Source organism: Castor canadensis, chromosome 4 (assembly GCF_047511655.1).
Source record: "Castor canadensis chromosome 4, mCasCan1.hap1v2, whole genome shotgun sequence".
NCBI classification, from domain to species: domain Eukaryota; kingdom Metazoa; phylum Chordata; class Mammalia; order Rodentia; family Castoridae; genus Castor; species Castor canadensis.
This window is the reverse complement of record NC_133389.1, coordinates 41,100,037-41,121,507: the sequence shown is the minus strand read 5'-3', so window position 1 is coordinate 41,121,507 and position 21,471 is coordinate 41,100,037. Positions and strand designations below refer to the sequence as shown.

Here is a 21,471-nt window from a genome sequence, read left to right as displayed (position 1 = left end):
TTCAGTGGGTTGTTGATTCTTTGAGAGGTTAAGTTTTTTGAGCTCACTCTGTATTCTGGCTATTAACCCCTTGTCAGATAGCTGGCAAAGATTTTCTCCCATTCTGTAGGCTGTCTCTTCAGTCTGGTGACTGTTTCCTTTGCTGTGCAAAGCTTTTTAACTCCATGAAGTGCCATTTGTCAATACTTTTTCTTAACTGCTGTCCTATTAGAGGTCTGTTCATAAAGTTATTACCTATGTATCTGTGCCTAGGTTCATAGGTCTTTGAAAGATTTTCCTTTTGATCTTGTTGGCTATTTCTAGTGCTTCTTTCTTTCTATTTAATGAACTTTTTCCACTGTTTTTTAATTATCTTAGGATTTTCTCTTCTCTGTTTCTAACTTGAGTAAAATGATATTCTTAAATATAAAAAAGATAAGATGGAAATGCTAATTACCTTGATTTAATGATTACACATCAAATATATGTATTTGATACTTCAATGCATATTGAAGTATCTTACTGTACTGCACAAATATGAACAATTATTTTAAGTTAGTTAAAAATAAAAATTCTTTAACATGTTAGCTTATCAATTTTCAATTTTTATAAATATGTCAAAATACTACAGTTCCACCCACAAATTGAAGGTATAGTATTTTCACTTTCATTATTAATATTCATACTTATAAATATTTCTGCACACAATGCCACCAGCATGTTAATGATTCTCTGGGTGCTGTCATTTGCTTAGGTGGACCGTATCTAAAAGAATATGCTCTATTAGATAGTTGGGAGGGTTAGTGTCTACATACAGCCATTTGGTTAAATTTTAAGTATTTTTTTCCAATACGAGTCTTCATTTCTATCGATTGGTTTCTGAGGGAAGCATTTCATGACTTTATGGCTATTATCTTGAGTATGTCAGTTTTCCTCATCATTTTGCTAATTTTTCATTTGTAAATTTTGAGCCATGTTATAAGTCCTATGATATCTAGACAATTGTTACTTTCTGATGATTCGTTCCCTTTATTATTAAGTAATAATTCTCTAAAGCTTTTGTCCTAATTTTGATTAATTATGTTTGCAAAGATTTCCTTTTACTACTTCTGCTAATATAAGGAAGTAGCTGGTCTGCTAATATAAGGCCTGTGACCACTCCATCTTCAGGGAACCTAGGCTTTGATTAAGAGAAAATGTCAGATGCTACATTCTGAGGCAGCCATGCCTCCTCTGCAGTCTACAATCAACTGAAGTGACTTTCAACCTGCTTCTTTAGTCTCACTGAAGTCTCCCATAATTGTATTCCAAGCACTTCCTCCTTTCTGCACACCATTAGGTTCTTCCCTTCTCTATTTAATAAATGTGAGTGAATCAGCATTAGGTTACCAAAACAGGCTTTTGCTCTACAAAATATGCAACAAGTTGCTGAGATATATATATTCAACAGATATTTAAAATGCACACAAAAGCAGTATCAGGCCAAGTTGCTATGTAAGCCATCGTTCAAGAAAGAAATTGTAAGTCACTTTTCTAGCAAAACTGAGGATCATACACACACAGCACTTACAGATTACATTAGAACCCCATCATATTATAGTCCCAGACTGATTTGAAGGCAATTTTGCATGGTTAAAGTTTAATTTTAGTAAAAAATTATAAATATCAATCTCCCATACATTAAAAACATTCGTGATTACTGTAAAACATTTAGTTGTGTCTGTAAATAGTTCAAAACTCAAATCTCCTGGACCTCCCTTTAAAAAAACCATTTGTCATTGTTTGTTTGCTTTTAGCCATACTGTGGTTGTAACTCAAGGCCTTGTGCTTGCTAGATAGGCACTCAAAAACTTGAGCTATGTCCACCAATCCCTTTCTGCTGGAATTATTTTTCAGATAGCGTCTTTAACTTTCTGCCCAGGGCTGGCTTGAACTGCAATTTTCTGCTTTCTGAGTAGCTGGGATTACAGTCATGTACCATCACATCTGGCACTAAAAATTCTGAATTTTTAGGCTGAGTGTGGTGGTTCCCACATATAATTCCAGCACTTTGGAGGATAAGGCAGCAAGATCATGAGTTAGAGGTCAACATGGCCTATATAGCATGACCCTCTCTCAAAGACAAAACAAAACAAACCTGATTTTAATATAAAATCTAAAATATAATAACTTAATTTTAGTAAATAATTTTCTCCTCCATGTTTTCCTGAATTTCATCATTTTTGTCCAGTATCTTGATCCATTTACATTTCATTTCATTTTTTTAATTAAACTTACCTCTTTAAGAAAGAAAAAGAGACCAACAAGGAAAATTGCATTTGTGTAGCTCTCATTTTTGTTGTTATCAAAGTGAGTTTTCAGAACAGTCAGTTTAAACAGAAGTAGCTATTTCCCATGCTGCCTTCCTAATCACACCTCCACTTGCATTTGCTAATTCCTGCTGCCCAGCTCTGTGAAAGGCCTGAGTTTCTTCTCTATGTGACCTCACCACCTGAGCTTCAAACAGTGTTTGGTGGAGACCTCAGGATAACCTGAAGGGTGAATTACTTTCCCAGCAGTCTTAGCAATTTGTGAGGGAAGGAAAGACTCTTAGCACACTTCTCTTTCCTGCCAATTTGTGGCTGTGGGAAAGGGTGAAAGTACTGCAGGAAGGAGAGACAGCAGTTACTTTTTAACTTCAGTTGAATCATTTACTACATGAGGGCACAATGACTCATCATCATATTATTTATGTGTTTACATATTTATTTATATACATGTATACTTAAGTAAGAAGAGGAAATTCCTAACACCCAGAAAAAAGAAAGTGTCCACTAATTATTATTCCCATGAGGTAAAAAAATATCACAATTGTTTAGATCATTGGGTGCCTCCTTGGGCCACCGTAAGGTCTTAACTTACCAAAGGTTGTTGAGAAGAGGAGTAAGAAGTCTTTCCCTCAGGAAAGACTAGATATTTGCTTTATTCCTTCATTCCTTGATTTTTATTTTGGGTACAAATTTTAATAGGGCATAATTTTTAAGGGAACAAATATTAATAGGACATAATTAATAAATGTCAGTTATGAAACATATCTGTATATATGTACTTATTCAATCTATTACTAGAAATATTTGAAAACATTTTAAGGACATAAATAAAATGAAAGCTCTATCTATGTTAGAGCACTGACAAATCAAGTAAATAGCAAAAATCTACTTATGAATTTGAACTTGAGTATAGGGTTTACCTCAATCATTGGACTCTCATTTAATAAACACACGAAAAGATGTAACACACAATAGTAAAACTAAAACTAGCAAGTAGAAAGCCTGATTTGAGTCCTAATGAAGAAGTTTCTTGGGAAAATCATTTACCTTCCCTGAGATGTGCAAGTAATCTGTGAATCTTTTTTTTGTCTATGAGACTGTTAGAATAGGAGAAATGACATGATTGCTAAACGGTCCAAGAAATTGAGGTCATCCTCTGAACTGAGATACTATTCCTGGCCTTAACTTCTAAGCATTACAAAGCATTCAGAGATTATTTATATTAGAGTCCAAAGTGTGTGCCAGGCACTGGTGACTCATACCTGTAATTCTAGCTTGAGATTGGGAGGATGGTGGCTCCTAGCCAGCCTGGGCACAGAAGAGTGGGATACCACATCTCGTTGGAAAAAAATTGGCTGTGGTGGCACATGCATGTCATTCCAGCTATGGTAGGAAAGTTAAAATAGTAGGATCACGATCCAATCTGGCCTAGGCCAAAAGCAAGATCCTATTTCCAAAATAAGCATAACAAAAGGGCTAAGGGCCTGGCTCAAGCAGTAGAGTGCCTGTCTAGCAAGCGTGAAGCACTGAGTTCAAACCATAGTGCCACCAAAAAAAAAAAATAAAGTCTAAATATTTTTTCAAGCTGATATGACTCATTGTAGTAGCTAAGGATCTATAGTAATGGCAGAAACACGGATGGGTCATGGGATAAGATACTTATCAATTACTGAATCATTCACCCCTTTGGAACTGGAGTTATAAGCAACTGATAATCAAATTGATAATCAATAGCCATAATGTGTAATATAATATTACAGTAATATTGTAAAAATTCAATACTGACTCTCAGCTTGGCCATTATTATGTCAGAAAATATTTTTTTTAGCAAAAATTTCTTAAGAAATTGTATTGTGGTAGAATTGTATATATATCTTACTTGCTGTTTTAAAACACAAAATTAGAAAATTTTCACTTTTTACCAATTTTCTGGTATTTCAATCAATAATGTAACAAATGTGTGGTTACCTATGACATATTATTTTAAATCAAGTGTTTTATATCCATTGTCAAATACACTCTAAGTAGATAATAATCATGCAAATTATACTATAAATATATTTATAGGGTTCCATAAGTATGTTTATATTTGTTATATATTCATAGGACAAAGCACACATGAAATTCTTTAATCTGGTCTACTTATTTTTAAAAGTCTCAGAGATCACTTAACTTTTAACTTTTTGCCAAAAATGTTTTACTCAACTCATATTTTAGGAAGATGTTTAAAAATAGATTTAAAATGAATCAAAGACCTTAAGGTAAAACCTGAAACTTTGAAGTTCCTAGAGGAAAAGATAGATAGGTAAAATACTTCAAGATATAGGCATAAGCAATGATTTTTCTGAATAGGATACCAATAGCTCTGAAATTGATAAGAACTGACAAATGGGATTATATCAAATCCAAAAGCTTCTGCACAGACAATGATTATCAGAATAAAAGACAGTTTACAGAATGGAAGATAATCTTTTTCAGTTATTCATCTGACAAGGGATTAATATTCAGAATATATAAAGAATTAAAAAAAATCAAACACCAAAAGAACAAATAATCCAATCAATTAATAGGCAAATTAGTTGAACAAACAGTTCTCCAAAGAAGTACAAATGATCAATAATGAATGAAGCTCAACATCCTTAGGGATAACAGGCAGTGAGATTTCATCTCACTCTGGTCAAAAGGGCTATCATGAAGAAATCAGAACACAACAAATACTTGTGAGGATGGGGGGGCTGGTGGGGGTGGGAGCCCCTATACACTGATGGTAGAAATGTAAATTAGTGCAGCCACTATGGAAATCAGTAAGGAGGTTCCTCAAAAACTAAAAATAGAGTATGATTCTGCTATAATGCGCCTCAGTATAGACCCAAAGGAGTCAAAAGTCAGCATACATCAGCAATACCTGCACACCCATGTTCATTGCAGCACTACTCACATTAACCACATTGTGGAATAAACCTAGGCACCCTTCAACAGATGAATGGATAAAGAAAATGTGGTAAGTACACACAACAGAGTGTTGTTCACCCATAGAGAAGAACAAAATTATGTCATTTACTGGGAAATGGATGGAACTGGAGATCATCATGCTAGACAAAATAAGCCAGACTCAGAAAGTCCAATATCATCTTTTCTCTTATGTGGAATCTAGATTTTTTAAAAAAGACATGAAAGTAGAAGTGGAATGGATTCTTTAGGAGGGAGTAAGGGAACCGGGGAAGAAAGAAGGCGAACAAAATAGTGCATAAAAATTAATAAGGATATTTTATTTTCCCAGTTTTTAAAATAAAAGATGTTTGAATGGTGTGTAGCCAAGGTCACCTTACCACTGGTTGCTCTGGAAGTAGGGGTGGGTAGATTGTGCTGCTTCAGGAACATCTTTTTTTTCTTAGAGCCTCATAATTTAAGGTTCAGAAGAGGAAAACAGATAGCAACTTTATGAAACAATAAATGATAGAAGTCTATCAAATAGTAGGCTTTCCTTAAACTGAGTTATTAAACTGAAATGGAGACCGGCAAGTGTGGGTTTTCTGCATGCTTAAAACAATCATCCACATTCAATTTACAATCATCCAAAACTATGAAGGAAATCAGGACTCCTGTGAAATGCAGAGTTTTTATGCTGAAAGAGCTTCTCCGTTTATCCCATTTGTCAATATATCTTGGAAATAAAGGCTTAAGAAACATAAAATTTTAAGAAGCGGTATTTGGAGATAGAGCGTATGTGGCTTGCCACTCTCACTGATTTCTTATCAAATATTTACATGGCTTCATCAAACATGAAGAGATTTAAAAGTTAAGCACAATCATTTTTATTAACTTAGACAAAGTATTTTCTTGCATACGAAAGAAAACAGACTTGATGGATTTCCATTAAGGTTAATACTCTTCTCCCAATTTCTTGTCTTTGTTATTAAATGGATTAGCAAGCAAATTAATGTTTTACAAGAAACGGAGAAAATTGTGGGAACAGATCATAGTTGAACACAGTGGTAGCAAAGTAGCCCACAGAGGCTGAGGATGAGATAGAAGCAAGTGTTTATGAATGTACGGAACATGTGTCTTTTTGAAAAAGCACAATGAAAATCAACATAGCTGAGCTTTCTCACAATTGTGGGCAAACTGTGTTCAGGAATATGTGTTGAGGAATAAAGTGTTCAGACAACGTGATCATCCTTATAATATTTCCCCAAAAGGCAACAAAATGATGGCATGATGGAAATACATTGCCTGGAAAAAATTTCCTAAATTCATAGTGTACATATTACTCTTAGATCAAATCAGGTCGCTCAAGAGACGGGCTTAAATTACCAGAAATAATTTGTTTCTCCCTATGGCCACTTAGCTATTGGTGAATTAGTTGCCACACATTTAACTTTGTAACCATTTGTTAACTTTGCATTCCAGTGAGTGAACCATGTCACAACTTGGAGGCAAAATTTACACTGTGTGGACTCACATTCAAATGCAAATATTTCTACTAGTTCTAGCAATTGTGCATAGATAGGAGGAGGGTTTTCAGGAAAAAAAATTACATGTTAATCAAAGCCAAATGCCATTTAAAACTACCTTGAAATCACAAAGGGGACTATTAGCATTTGAAATTGTAATCATGTCCAAAATTTGAAAAAATTAACATGAAAGAGGCATTGGTGTTTCTGCTCTTGGGGTGATTCAAGCACACAGACTCAAGATCTCTAATGGTCTAAGGTAAGCAGCCTGGTGCCTATTTCTGGAATGTCCATTAGTACTCAGTCCAGGAGAGGGGGATGTGGACAGCAGCTAATTCAATTTCCCTACCAAAAGTAATTTTCTGACTTCCTAGAAAAGCAGAACATGCTGCACGCCCAGGAGAGGTCCTTCCATAGTGACAGAGGCTGGTAAGATCAGTGAAATTTAACTGGTTTGTTCAAATAGATCCCCAGAGATATGTCAAAGTTCAAAGATTATGGAAAGAAAACATCCCATGTCAACCATAATGAGCTCATGTCATCTGAAAGGCCCTGAGGAGTTTTCCAGCAGCTCAAGAAGGAAGGTCCTAGAATACCAAGGGGCCTTCTTTCAATTCCTTCCTTTCAGTGAGCAGACACAACACAGAATTCTCAAGACGATCTTTGAGTATATAAAGATCCATTTTACTGTGCAATAGAGAACAGGCTTTTAAGAAGCATCTGTGAGAAGAGCCTGATCAATGTTCAGCTATAAAGCCAATTACACATACTGGGTAGTTCAGGATAGTCACATTGTCACCTACCTCCCTTTTCAGAGCTTGTCTCAGTGGGCCTCTGAACTACAGAAACCCAGTAGAAGATGTGAAAGACTCAGTGATAAGCAGAAAGATGCTGCATTTTATTCTGCAGATAATTAATGTAATTCTCCAGCAAATGATTAACACAATTTCAATCGTCTAAAAGAAATTAAAAATTAGCATCATCTCTCTGAACCTCTATATATCTTAATATTTACTTGTATAAACAACTATCTCAGTTGACTTCTATGCTATTATACTCTGTGTAAAAGGTGGAAATGTACAGCTAAGTCAGTGTCAAAAACATGGTCACATTTCATGTATCCGGGGCTTGGGCCAGCTTTTCTAAACATCACACAATTTTGAATTCTACCACAAGTTATTTTAAAATTTATTGTTTCTAGTTTTAAAGTAATCCCAGCCTGTGCCAAAGAGGTTTTCAATACCTATGTTTCAGTTTATATAGGAATTAACTCTGCTCAGAACCCCCAAATATCTGAAAGTTATTTAAAAGCCAAGTAGTTTGAACTGAAAGCATTAATATTTAAGAATCACTACTGAAATCTCCACAAGGTTGCCACTGACTTCATTTATTTTATTAGGAAGTAAGCAATAACTAAATGTTAGAAACTAGGACAAATAAATGTAGAAAAGGTTTCCTGCAATAGCAAAACCACCCAGAGGTCAATATAATAGTGTGAATCAGCCCTTTCTAATAGAAATTTCTGTGGTGATGGGAAGATTCCTTGGTGTTGTTCAAAACAGCTCACCAGCTTTGACTACTGAACTACTTGAAATGGGTCCCATTACAATGAAGGATCTGATTTTGGAATTTTATTAATTTTAATGCATTTCAGTTTCACTAACTGCATGTAATTAGTGGTCATCGTATTGGATAGTACAGATCTAAAAAAATCTGTATTAAAAGAAAGAGAAAACAGTCAAACTAAGGATACAAATGAGTAGAGTTTAATGTAGGAAAATATCCTGATTAAGTCATCAAAGGACCACCCAGAGAAGTTGGCTTACTAAAATAGACAGCTGCAACAAGTTGCACATGGTCATGAAAAATACTTAAATACAATACATTGATTTTTTTTGTAAACAAAGTTTCACTATGTGATTTAGAATGTTCTTTGACAACTCACTCAGGTTTAATTGGAACTCTATTGAGATACAGTAACTGCATAATTCTAATTAAGTGGACTACAATTAGATCACAAACACCTTTCTTCACACAGTGTTATCCTCGTGCAGATCTTACCGTTAAAGAAAGGGCTGATCAATTCACCAAAGGGGTTACTTAGCTCTTGTCAATTACTTTTAGGCTCTACTCAATAAAACTGTTTTTTACAGAATTGTACATATTAGACCAGATCTAATTTTTACACAACAGAAACACCCAACTGGCTTCTTGGACCAGGATGTCAATGGTACTCTCCCCACACATCTGTACCACTTCTTAGCATGTGGCTGTCACGTCAGAACAATTAAAAGTACACAGTAAAGGGAAAACGTGTAGCTTCTCAGGTCTCTGGATGACTATGGTAATCATTTGTTTCCTGAATCAGAGGCTTAAGGTAACTATACTTTAGAACCGCATTTAAGTGTTTTAAAAAATTTCTCTGACATATTTGAAAAGCAATACTATTTTCTTCCAATAGTGTGCTTTTCATGGTATTAAGAGAAAGAAACCACACTTTAAGAAGATATCCTTAACTTCAAGTAATTCAACTGAATATTACCATGCTAAATTTGATTTAGTCAAGATTTCCAAAGAACAAAATGTTTTACTGGAACAATTTTTTTCACTCAGTCATTGATGTAACCATTTAGCATTCACTGGATATTATATAAGGCAGTTAATTACTGACAATGGTGATATGACAGATAGGAAAAAGCTACCTTACCTGTCTTCAAATTGTACATTGTTCAATATAGAAAAGTGCACATTAACAGACAGGCTAACTCATAAGAAACATATTTAGGGCATCATGGGAACATACAGGAAGGAAACTTAGCCAGAATTGAGTGAGAAAAGCAGAAAATCAGGAAATATAACAGGTGATATGAATCAGGTGTTGGACAGGGTATTTCTGCATGCCCAGACACAAAGACTGTAGTATATGTGAGGATGAAGAATTCACTTCTGAATAATTAAAATGCAAGGATTTTTGGAATGTGTAGATCAAGATATCTGGCCATAAAATCTGAAAATTGGGGGTGGGGAGGGAATAGAGTAGATATTCAGATTATTTTGGAGTATTTTGCATTGAAACTGTAAGATCTAATGAGATCTCCCTTGAACAGTGTACAGAACAAGAAGATTAAAGGAAAAAGGCTGAGGATGGTAGGGAAAACCCAGCATTGTACAACTTGAGTTTAAAAACCAAATGTCCTGGAAAGGCAATAGAAGAAATGTGAGGAGCATAAGGTGGTATGAGAGTGCATTATTCTGGATGCCAAAAGCAAGAGCATGGATATTTAAAGACTCTGATCACTGAGATTCAAATGAGTTCATGAAATCCATTAAAATGAAGGGAAGAAGTAGAGTCACTGATAAACTTAACCAGATAGATTCAGCAAAATGGTGGGGAGAGACTGCTTATATGGACTGAAGAGTGAATGGGATATGAGAGATGAATGAGTAGAAGTGTTCCTTTGAAAGTTTTTGATGAGAAATGATGTTTGAGGATGTGAATACCGGAACTATCTTTATACAAGGCCCACTACTCCACTGTGAGCCAGCTCCACAGTGATGGTGAATTCTTTGGCCAGGCTTCCTTAGACTCATCATGATAGACATTGATCAAAAGAACCTTTAAAACCAATAGTCCTGAACATCAGCAAAGAGCAAGGAAGATAATGGATCTAAGGATTCTGGCAAACTAGAAATTGCTGTACAAATGTTAGTTATTGTGGTCATTATTACTACAATTTGGTCTTGTTAGATTTTGGTCTGTATATCAGTCCAGTTTATCTCAGAGTTGAAAGACAAATTGAAAAGTCTGCCCCATGGAGTTTGTGGAGAAGAAACATCCGCAGTTAAATTATGTATTATGTACATAATTTAGACTTAAGAGATCCAATGGAAAAACTTCAGTGAACCACAATTGCCCTCTTTAGACAGCTCAATGTGAACTTCCTGATAGAAAGCTAGCATTCCAAAGTCCTATGTAAATGGATGAGATAATAACAGGAGGATTGGCTGCTTGCTTGCTTCTCATTTCAGTTGGATAATTTGAATAAATTTTTTATACAAATTGTAACTGCTGTCATTTTGATAATACTCCAACTTGAAAATTTGGATTGTTGGAAGCAGACCCTTGCCAGCTCTAAACAAATGGTGGTTGGCTAATGAAGGATTTGAAGGGCACCCTGGCACTTCTAGGACATAGAATCTTTTCTTGCTATGAAGTCTACAACATAGGCCAGCTTTTCCTATTGCCACTCTACTCAAAATTAAGCAGGAGTTTCTAAAATTCTATAACTGCTATAACTATAACTGCTATAATTCTATAACTGTTTATTTGCCCATAAACAGATGGGCAAACTGGAATCTTCTTTGGTTTAATTTTTCTTTCTATCTCTGATTCATGTGCTTTTTTTCTTTTGTACCATGCTGTGGATTGAACCCAGGAAGGAGTTGAGCATGCTAAGCACAGGTGATCTATACATGTTCATCCCTCCTTTGTTCTACAGTACTGGGACTTGAACTCAGAGCCTATACATTGAGCCCCCTCCACCAGCCCTTTTTTTGATGCTTCTTTTTCACAATAGGGTTTCACAAACTATTTGCCTGGGCTGACTTTAAACTTCGATCCTCCTAATCTCCACCCCCTGAGTAACTAGGATTACAGGCATGAGACAGAGATACCCAGACCTTCCTTTGGTTTTTGTAAGATAAACCCCTCTCTCTTATCAACAGAATATTTAAATGACTGGCTATGTAGCAAAAAAAAAAAAAACTTTTAACATCAAATGTTCTATTTTAAAAATTTACTCATTTATTAAGTCAATATGAGTGAACCCATACTATGTATTTGGCCTTACTCAGAGGAATGCAATGGTGAACAAGATAACATTTCTGCTTTCTAGTAGTGTACATCTATTTAGGGCAAAATATTTGAACACATTTGTCACAGTTCAATGAGATAAGTAAATTAATATTCCAAAGACTGGGAGAATCATGAATCAGAGTTAGGTTTCACAGATGAGATAGTATTTAATTAAAGTATTTTGACATTTAAAACAGAGGAAAAGGAATATTTTATTTCTCTCTTTGATCTGTAAGTTTCTTGAGATAACACATTCTTCCATATTCAACATTGTTTTTCTTAAAGTTACAATGATTTGAACACAGGAACTAAAAAATACAGGTTAAGTTAAATCCAAATGCTGTTAAGGTCTCCTTTTTCTTGCTTTTGTCTTCACATTCTTCTTGAACATAGAATAATTTGTAAAATTCATATTATTTTTAAAATAGTTTAAATGGTTCTTGAAATGTCACTTGTCCTTCAACCCTTGCCCTATCTTATGCTGTCAACTTGCAGCACATTCCCAGTTTCTCTAATTAATGGTTTGAATTCTGATTGTCTTCATCTGCTTTATAAATTAAGTCAGATGCATAGTTAATTCAACTTGATCTCTAGGAACTTGCCTTTCCCTTCTACACTTTGCAGATGCACAAATCCTAAAATCAAGAATTCTCAAACTTAAATTGCTCAGAGTTGTCAGCCATAAGATATGATGTTGGCATCTAATATAATGCTAATCTGCTATGTCCTTTTTAGCTCTCAAGATTTATGCATATGCATGTAGTTTCTTGCTCCATAACTCCAAATCTGTTACATGGAATGACTATTTGAATATCTTAAAGAGAAAGAAATACTAGGTAAGATATGAAATTAAAAAAATAAGAAGTCAGAATATATGGAGTTCCCAGAATTCATGAAGAAAGATTCCAAATAAAGGAAACTATGTGCCTAATCAATTTAGCTGCCTTCCAGTGATTAAAACAAACAAAATTAAACACAACAAAACCAGCAGTAGACAATACCAGTGTTACAGGTACTGTGGATTCTTGGAGAATGAAAAGGAATTTAGAGCTTCTGAATAACATGGAATTAATCACTTCCCTTGCCAGTGCTAAAGTTGCTGGAGTCCTTTTGCAAATGTGCACTAGAGCAATTCTCTATGGATAAAGATTAAAGCTGCCATTTGCCAAAACTATTATTTTGCTATTCTTTTTGTTTATTTATTTTTATTGTTGTTAGTTTTAACTCAGTTACATTCACACCCAAAGTTCAAAGAAAGTCAGATAATTTTTAATTTGCTGCACACTGTTCTGCTTAGTCTACTACTTCCTTTTCTTCTCAGCAGTACACAGGTAATTTGGACTGTTTGAAGGTGTTTTTGATTGTGACCTTAAGAGACCTTTTTCTCACAGTACCAAAGCCAAAGAAGTATGAAGTAAACACCTCCCAAATCAACATTTTTGACCTTACCAAATCACCTAACTTTCTAGGCCAATTTGTTCCTTTATTATCTTTAAGAAAAGAAACATGTTGCTGTCAAAGGATTTCTAAGTCTTTTTGGTTCTATCTTTTCATGACAGTGAAGTTTGTTGGGGAAAAACTTCCAAAGTGGATCTCAACATGGTATTACTCTACCCATATTCAAGCTGTATATTTTGAAAACTTGCTTTCTAAGCACCTATATGCCTGCATACCTGGCATTTTACCAAAGTTTGTAGCTTTTGAGCACACCAAACAACACAGTTGAGGACTGCTCAGCTTTGTCATTATCAATTGCCTTCCAATTCAAAAGAACAGTACCTCAAATGGAAAGGGAAAAGAAGGAAACTTATTTTGGAAAGAAAATACATTTCAGAAGTATATTTGACTTTTCAAATGTTAGGATCTTCTCCAGGTAGGGAAAAGTACTCATAGAATGTTAGCATAAATGAAAGAAAGATTTATGAATATGGAAGTATAAGCTGTAAACGTAATAAAAAGTTTCTGTAAAGGTAGGAGTAAGGATTACAGTGTAAACAATTATAGCACATATGCCATTCTTTTTATTCAAGCAGCAAATGAACAGGAAAGATAAGTCTAACACTAGGAAAAGAAAATGCTAATGAAAGCTAAGGATTCTCTTAGCCCAAAAATCTAGAAGCACTAACACTCTTTCTTAAATTTTTTGTTTAAGAAGTAGGGATTTAACAACGAAACCACAAAATGTTGGGGTAAGCCAGTGTTTACTAAAGATTGTATTAACATAGAATTTCTTTATCTTCTAAATTATAGATATAATTTTTATTAAGTTATTTAATAACAGCCAATTAAATGTGACTACCAGTCTTCATTTCATGAAGTATTATCTGCAATTAGGGTGAAATTTTTTATAAAATTAAATTCATCCCCACTTTGAAAAATAATGCCTACATACCAATTCTGTTCTTCTAATATAATGAAGTCCTATGTTACAAGGTTCACAGAAGTTTAGTGACTTGTCTAATGTCTCTTCTCTAATAAAGTGGGACAGGACTTCAACACAGACATTCTGGCATCATAGGTCACATTCAAAATCACTTCCTAATAATTTCAGTCTCCCTGAAACAAGAGCTGAAGTATTAATCTAATCTAACCCCTACAGACCAGTGGTTAGTAGTAAACACTACTCTGTGTTCTATTACCATGGGTTTTCCTGCTCTAAACACCTCATGTAAATGAAGTGTACAATATACAGTCTCTTGAATCTAGTTTATTTCACTTAGCATGGTATTTTTTAAGGTGCATCTGTGTGGTAGCATGTATCGGTATTTCATTTTGTCACTGTCATCTAATATCCCATTCTGTGGTCATATTTGTTTAGTTATTTATCAATGATGGACATTTGAGTTTCTGCCACTTTGAAGTTGGCATGAATAATATTGGCATAAATATTTGTGTACAAGTTTGTGTGTTCAAATTGTCAGTTTTCTTGAGTATACCCCTAAAGGTAGAATTGCTGATTCATACATATGGTATCTCTGTGTTTATTATTGTGAGGATATGCCAGGCTGAATGTGGGATGGTTTACATGTATTTCAAATTTTTAAAATAATAACCTTTCAACTATGTCTCATAGCATTATGGTACAAGCTTCAGACTGATTTTATTAATTTTAATGCTACATTTTTTGCTTTGTTGATGCTATAGTAAATTAAACATTTTCATTAATTTTATTTTTGGATTGTTCAGTGCAAGTTTATATAAATACAATCAATATTTATATTAATGTTTTATTTTGCAACCTAGCTAAACTCATTTATTAGTTCTATTAGCCTTTAAGTGGATTTCTTAGAATTTTCTACATATAAAATATTATCACTTACAGATACAAAGTTTTATTTCTTCCTTCTAATTATGATGCTTACTTTCAGTTCTTTATAGATACCTTCTTTTTCATGGTGCTGGTATTTGAACTCACTGCTTGAACTTGCTAGGCAGACACTCCACCACTTGAGCCATACCCCTAACTCCTTTTGACTTTGGTGATTTTTTGATTGGGTCTTACATTTCTGCCTAGCAGACCTAGACCGTGATCCTGCTATTACACCACTTTCCATATAGCTGAGATGATAGGCACACACCACCACACTCTGTTAATTGGCAGAGATGGGGGTCTTGATAACTTTTTGCCAAGGCTAGCCTCAGGCAGTGATCCTCCTGACCTCGAGAGTAGCAGAGATTACAGGTATGGACCACCATGCTGGGCCACTAGACACTTTTTTATTAGATTGAAGAAATTCCCCTCCATTCCTAGTTTGCTTGATTTCTTTTTTTAACATAGAGGGACAAATCTGATCACACTTCTTCACCATTTAAATCCGTTCTCTGGGTTCTAATAATTCTTGAGAAATAACATTATCCTGCTCTTCCTGCCTCTACATCTATCCACTTCAAGTTTCTTTGACCTGCTTTCCCCTTCTAATTCATCATTTATTGCTCATTCCTTTAAATTCAGGACTCCAAGTCTAGTCAGAATGTACCACACACACACACACACACACACACACACACACATGTGTAGACCAAAGAGCCTAGTGTTCCAGAAGAATCACTTCTGAACACATTTGGGGCATATATCCAGTGTTGAAAAGGTAGGCAATTTCCTAGAGCATAGACTCATATCATTCTAATACTGAAATTTCTTCACAAATATGATAAGGACCAGGCAAGACTAATTCAGTCTTTCAAATGCAAACTAGGTTTTGTTTCTAGGCATTTTCAGTAGAGAAAGAAAATAGTTTTAAAACAAGAATTTATTATATGTTCCACTATCTATTCAAATCCAAGATTATGGAGTCTTGCTTGAACCCATTGATTTTACATTTATATCTGCTTTGCCCTTACTAAAACTCCAAACTTGCACTGATATCAACGGAACTGCAATTTTGCTTTAAACCAGAATACACAGGCAACAGTATCAAAATAATAATGCAATTAATGAAAATAGTTTAAGGTTTTATCACTGGGTTGAATACTTGTGGAATCAAGTTAAAATTTTTGAAAGTACTTGGAAAAGATCCTTTCTGTGGGGCAATCCCAATAACTCATTAACTAAAGTTCATTTGTATCACTTTTCTTCCCATTTTAGGGAGACGTAAAAACAGTTTAGGAACTACGGAACATACATTGTTCCAGAGTTAAATCATCAAAATACCATATAAAAACCAACTACATTCAGAGACTTCAAGCTTCCATGTCTGTCCTTCACTCCTACCTACCTCTATGCAAATTTTAGAAAAATTATGGTTTAAACTTCCATTCATAAAAATAATAATATAAAAAGAAAATAAAATTTCCTACCAAAAAATAAATAAACCTTTCATAAACATTAGCATTCTATAAGTATTTTACAGTACCTGGAGAATGCTGCATAATGGTATGTAAGAATATTTCCTATTACTTTTCATAGTTGCATGAGACTCTCTTGTTTTGAAACATTGTTATAATAATCAACCAGGCATGCATTGAGGGACATTTTTACACCAATTTTTAAAAAAATATTGCAATGAATATCCTTGCATGTACTTTGTTTTATATGATTACCAATGAGATAGAGTCCTAACAAGATTGCTAGGTCAAATGTTAAATGCATATTTAATTTTTTTTAGGTACTGTCAAATGTCACTTCAACTTTTTGCATTTTTATAAGAATGCATGACAACTTCTCTTTCCTTGGAGACCTCAAAACATAATCTGGTTCTTTCTAGAAAAAAAAAATGGTTGTTTTGTGAATCTGGTGAATAGAGTTTCATTTCATTTACTAGAAGTGAGTGAAGATGAGCACTCTTATCCCTCAGATGTAAGTAATACATCTGAGGGATACTTATATTGCTGTTGCCTTTTCTTAGAATTGAGGTATTTATATCCAATCCCTTTTCTTTTTGGTGCTGAGGACTGAATTCAGGGATTTAAACATGCACTCTACCATTATTTATACCCCATTCCTGTCATTCTTGTTATTTTAATATGATTTTATGTACATTTCTTTTTTAGTTTTAGAGGATTGCATGTATTGGCTTATTAGCCATTTGTAGTATAAGGAGCTAATAATTTTTCACTTTGTAATTTATCTTTTTACTTTGCCTGTTGGTTTTTTTGTGCAAAAGGTGTGTGTATGTATGTGTGTGTGTGTGTGTATGTGTGTGTGTTTCTTACAACCCAGGAACAGGAAATTCACCTGTATATATTTTTACCTTAGACATGTATGGCTTTACATGAAACATTTAAACCTCTGAGTCATTTAGAACTTATCCTGCCATACAAACTCAAGGAATTTGTAAAAATCTACTAAGCATGGGCAAGAGGGAGCTCACACCAGGGCAGCCCTCACTGCTGATGGTGCATGTCAGTGTCATGGACAAACTAGTGGTTAGGGAGCCGTAGGTTGTTTCCATTTCTCATTTCATTTTGTATGTTCTTAGTCATAATTGGGTATATTTTATCATCAGTAAAGTTCCTGTTGCCTCAAATTTTCCAAATCAAAAACTCTGTGAATGCAAGAAAATGTTTCATTATTCTGGACAAATAGTACATTACAGCATTGGGGACAGAATGTACCACTATTTGTAAAAACAAAACCATTTGTTATAATAGTGCTGCTACTTTCAGAAACAGCAACAAAATAGAGATATCCATAGAGGGAGACAAACATTATGGTTTGAATGGTCTTATTGTTGCCACATTGGCACTGACTATTGCTTATGATAATATAGATATTTTCTTCTTGAAGGCTTTGAAAATTGACCACCCCCAAAAGGAGACAGTAAACACAATCTATAATAAAGACTCACCACTACTGGATGCATCATTCAGGTTTAGCAGTCCTCCCCCTAGCCCTCGGTAACTATGGTAACTGTAGGTCCCATTTCCATTGATGTACAACACCTCCTGTGAGCCTGGAACAGTTGATGTTGAGTAAGTAGCCTGGGCTGCCTCTGGCTTACACTGTTTGTCAGCTGGAGCAGATTCTTCCTGCAATGAGAGATAGCATTCCATTAAGTATCAAATCACTGCTATTTTACCTTGAATCTTAATGTCATCTACACATCTGCATTCAATAAGGAAACTGAATATGGTGAACATTAAGTAAACTTATATGCAGATTTTCTCCATCTTTGTTAAAAACTAAAAAAGGAGAGCAAAGTAACAATGTGGGCAGATTGTATTGACAATTTCCAATTGAATTTAAAATGACACGAAGAGCAAACTTATTCACAATAGGTGAGTGGCTGAAGCTACCTTCATGACCATTGGCAGGTAAATGGACAGAGAACACATGGTACATAGATACAATGGAATATTATTCAGTCTTTAAAAAGAAGAAAACCTTGTAATATATACAATATAGATGAAACTTAAGGACATTATGAAAAGTAAACCTGTGATAAAAACAAATATTGCACGATTCCATGTAAATGAGGCATCTAAAGCAGCAAAACTCATAGAAACATAATCTAGAATGGAGGCTTCCAGGTGTTGTGGAAGACGAGGTAGCATAGGGTCTCAGGCATTTAGGGCAGTGGTCTTGGAGATCTGTCATACAGCAATGGACATGTGGTTAATAAGATTGCACTTATTATGCCAAGATGGTGAGTTTTTTGCTGTAAAGAAAATCTTTTAAAGAACCAACCAGGCTTAAAAATTAAATGAGGAGATATTACAATGGAAGGCAAAAAAAGATAACAAAATTTGAGTTTCTTGAAAACATTTTTTGCAGTTCCTTCCTTCCTCCCTCCTTCCCTTCCTTTCTTCTTTCTCTCTCTCCTTCTTCCTTCCTTGCTTTTTCCTTCTGCCTCTCTTCCTCTCTCTCCTCCACTTTTCAAAATTTATGGTTAAAAAAATAAGAACATTTATTGACTACTAATTCTAAGGCAGTCCTATTACATGCATTACAACAGCCTGACAGGGAACTAAATAAATGTTCAGGCCTTTTAGTTTTTTATGATTCTGTTTTTATTTATAAAGTGCACTAGTGTCCACAAAAATAGCTTCAAAATACCGAACCATATCATGTTTGAGAAAATACAATTTTTAATTTGTGACAAGTTTTATGTAATTTCAATAATAAGTTCCCTTAGCTCTGAGTTTATAAAGTCTAAAATATATACAGCTTGCTTACTACATTCTATTTCCTTTTCTTTCTTTTTTTTTTGTCATTCTGGGGATTGAATTCAGGACCTTTGCAATACAGCTCTGCCACTGAACTATATTTCAATCCCTCTTTTTTCCTAAACAAGAAAGAATTACAAATAGATTCTTATTAAATTGTAGGATTCTTTTGTCACTGAAGTATTTTGTAGTTCTTAAATTTAAAATACAGTATTTACACTTTGTGGAACAAGTAACTGTCAAAACTTTTTGTGACCTCAAGTAGTATAAAAGAGGAAACATGGAAGAAGTTTGCTCTAAGGACCCAGCAGTGTTGCTATATGGCAAAATATTCTAATCTTTCACATCATGAAATCATCACAAGATTGTCAGCATCACAGTTGTGATTTTGCCCTTGTTCTTCTGATGTACTCAACTCTAACTGATCCATTCATTCAGTTCTGACCTTTACACTTAACCACAGACAGTAGACACATAATCTATAGTTTTCATCTTTTCATTTCTAGTAAGATTATGAAACCAGAGAGAACCATTCAGTATTCAAAAAATCTGGAGCTTGCTGATTTCTCAATTAAATGATAAAGCCAGCAAGATCATAAAATGTTTCAAAGTAAATTGAAGAGAAAATAAGAAAAGAGGAAATTGAAAGAAAAATATTAAATGATATAAAAATTGAATTTTGATATAGATTTATTTGCCAAGTATTGCCCTTTCAAAAAACAACAAAAATGACACCTCTGAAATTTACACCTCTGAGATTTATGTAACACAAACATGAATAGACCTGAATTGATATATAAACTAGGATGTCAGACTATAATTTTAAATCTTGCCATTTAAGCTGTAGAAATTTCTGGGAAGGTAAATTACCCAAGAATAACATTCTTTTCTGGTAGAAACTGCCTTAAAGAAAGGACCCAGGAAGAATCAAATTTGGCTGCTGTTGCCAGCTCTACTGATTTGACTGGGAAGTCAGAAAGCTCCAGATTATTATATTTAATTCCGAAGGTTCATCTTTTCCAGTAAAAATGTACACCAAAAAGGTGGTTTTAGATTGTGGTGCTCCATAAAAGAAGATAATAGGGCTTTCTGGGAGTGCTTTTCTTGTAGACTCTTTTGCAGTTCTTAAACTTAGAATTTAGTATACATTTTGTGGAAAAGCTAAGTTTGAAATGTTTTTCTCGAGTAGTAGAAAAGGGGAAATACAGAATAAGTTTGCTCTGTGGACCCAGAAGTATTATTATACAGAGAAATATTCTAATCTTTAACACCATGAAAACATCACCAACGTTATCAGAATCATAGTTAAGGTTTTGCTCTTGTTCCTCTGGTGTATCAGATTTACCTCTGGTCATTGGTACTTTCAAATATATTTCTGTTTCATCTAAAGGCAACCAAGATCTTTGTTTTCTTTTGTACTTAAGATAACTTGTATATCACTGATAGTAAAGGAGAGTTAATAATTTAAGTTATTGAAGATGATAATTTCAGAAATCTGTTGTTGCTGGATGAGTTTGCCATGATAAACAGGTCTGAGCTGTTATTCTAACTATACTGGTATGATGAACCAGAATTAATAAAGCAACATTACTAGTAAAGAAACAGAGCAACTATTAAAGTTGGAAACCAACTAATTTTAAATGGCATGATGACAGAGTCAATGGAAAATGGTTAAAACGATGATCATTATATCTCATACAGCATTAATCAGTCTTTCAGAAAGGTGCAATGAAATGGTCTCTAATCTAGGGAGGCCAGATTTTCTGCTAGGGGACAGATATATATGCAAAACCACTTATGCCATGAGCCAGGAATCCAAAGAGAATATATTTATATATATGTATACATATATGCACAGATTATATATAAATATATACAATCTGAAATCATAAGTGCTCTGAAATCTGAAACTTTTTGGGTGCCTACATGGCACACAAAATAGGGATATCCAACTATTATTCTATGCAAATATTCCAAAGTTCAAAAATCTCTAAAATCTGACACAGTTCTGTTCCCAAACATTTCAGAAAAGGGATATTCGACTTGTAGTAGAAGTATTTTTAAGCTGGTCTCCATGAAACCATAAGTTTTTAAGGAAAAATGTCTCATAGTTTTTCTGAGATTATGAGTGAGGACATAGAGATGTGCTTTCACACTGCATCATCCTCTGTAACCAGACCAGCAGCTCTGCTTTATTCTACCTTGCACTCACAAAATAACTGCACTGAAAGCACTAAGGAAACAAGTGGGCTGTACCATATCCTATTTG

The 21,471-nt window shown here is 34.4% G+C and overlaps 1 protein-coding gene across 10 annotated transcripts in view; it reads right to left on the bottom strand.

Moving 5' to 3' along the window:
- Nol4 (nucleolar protein 4) overlaps nt 1-21,471 on the bottom strand; it is a 319,732-nt gene that overhangs the window by 15,453 nt on the left and 282,808 nt on the right. For all 10 annotated transcript variants that reach the window (XM_074070050.1, XM_074070041.1, XM_074070042.1 and 7 more), the window contains one exon: nt 17,885-18,065. In XM_074070050.1, the coding sequence (XP_073926151.1) occupies nt 17,885-18,065 (181 nt within the window). The remainder of the gene's footprint in view (nt 1-17,884; nt 18,066-21,471) is intronic.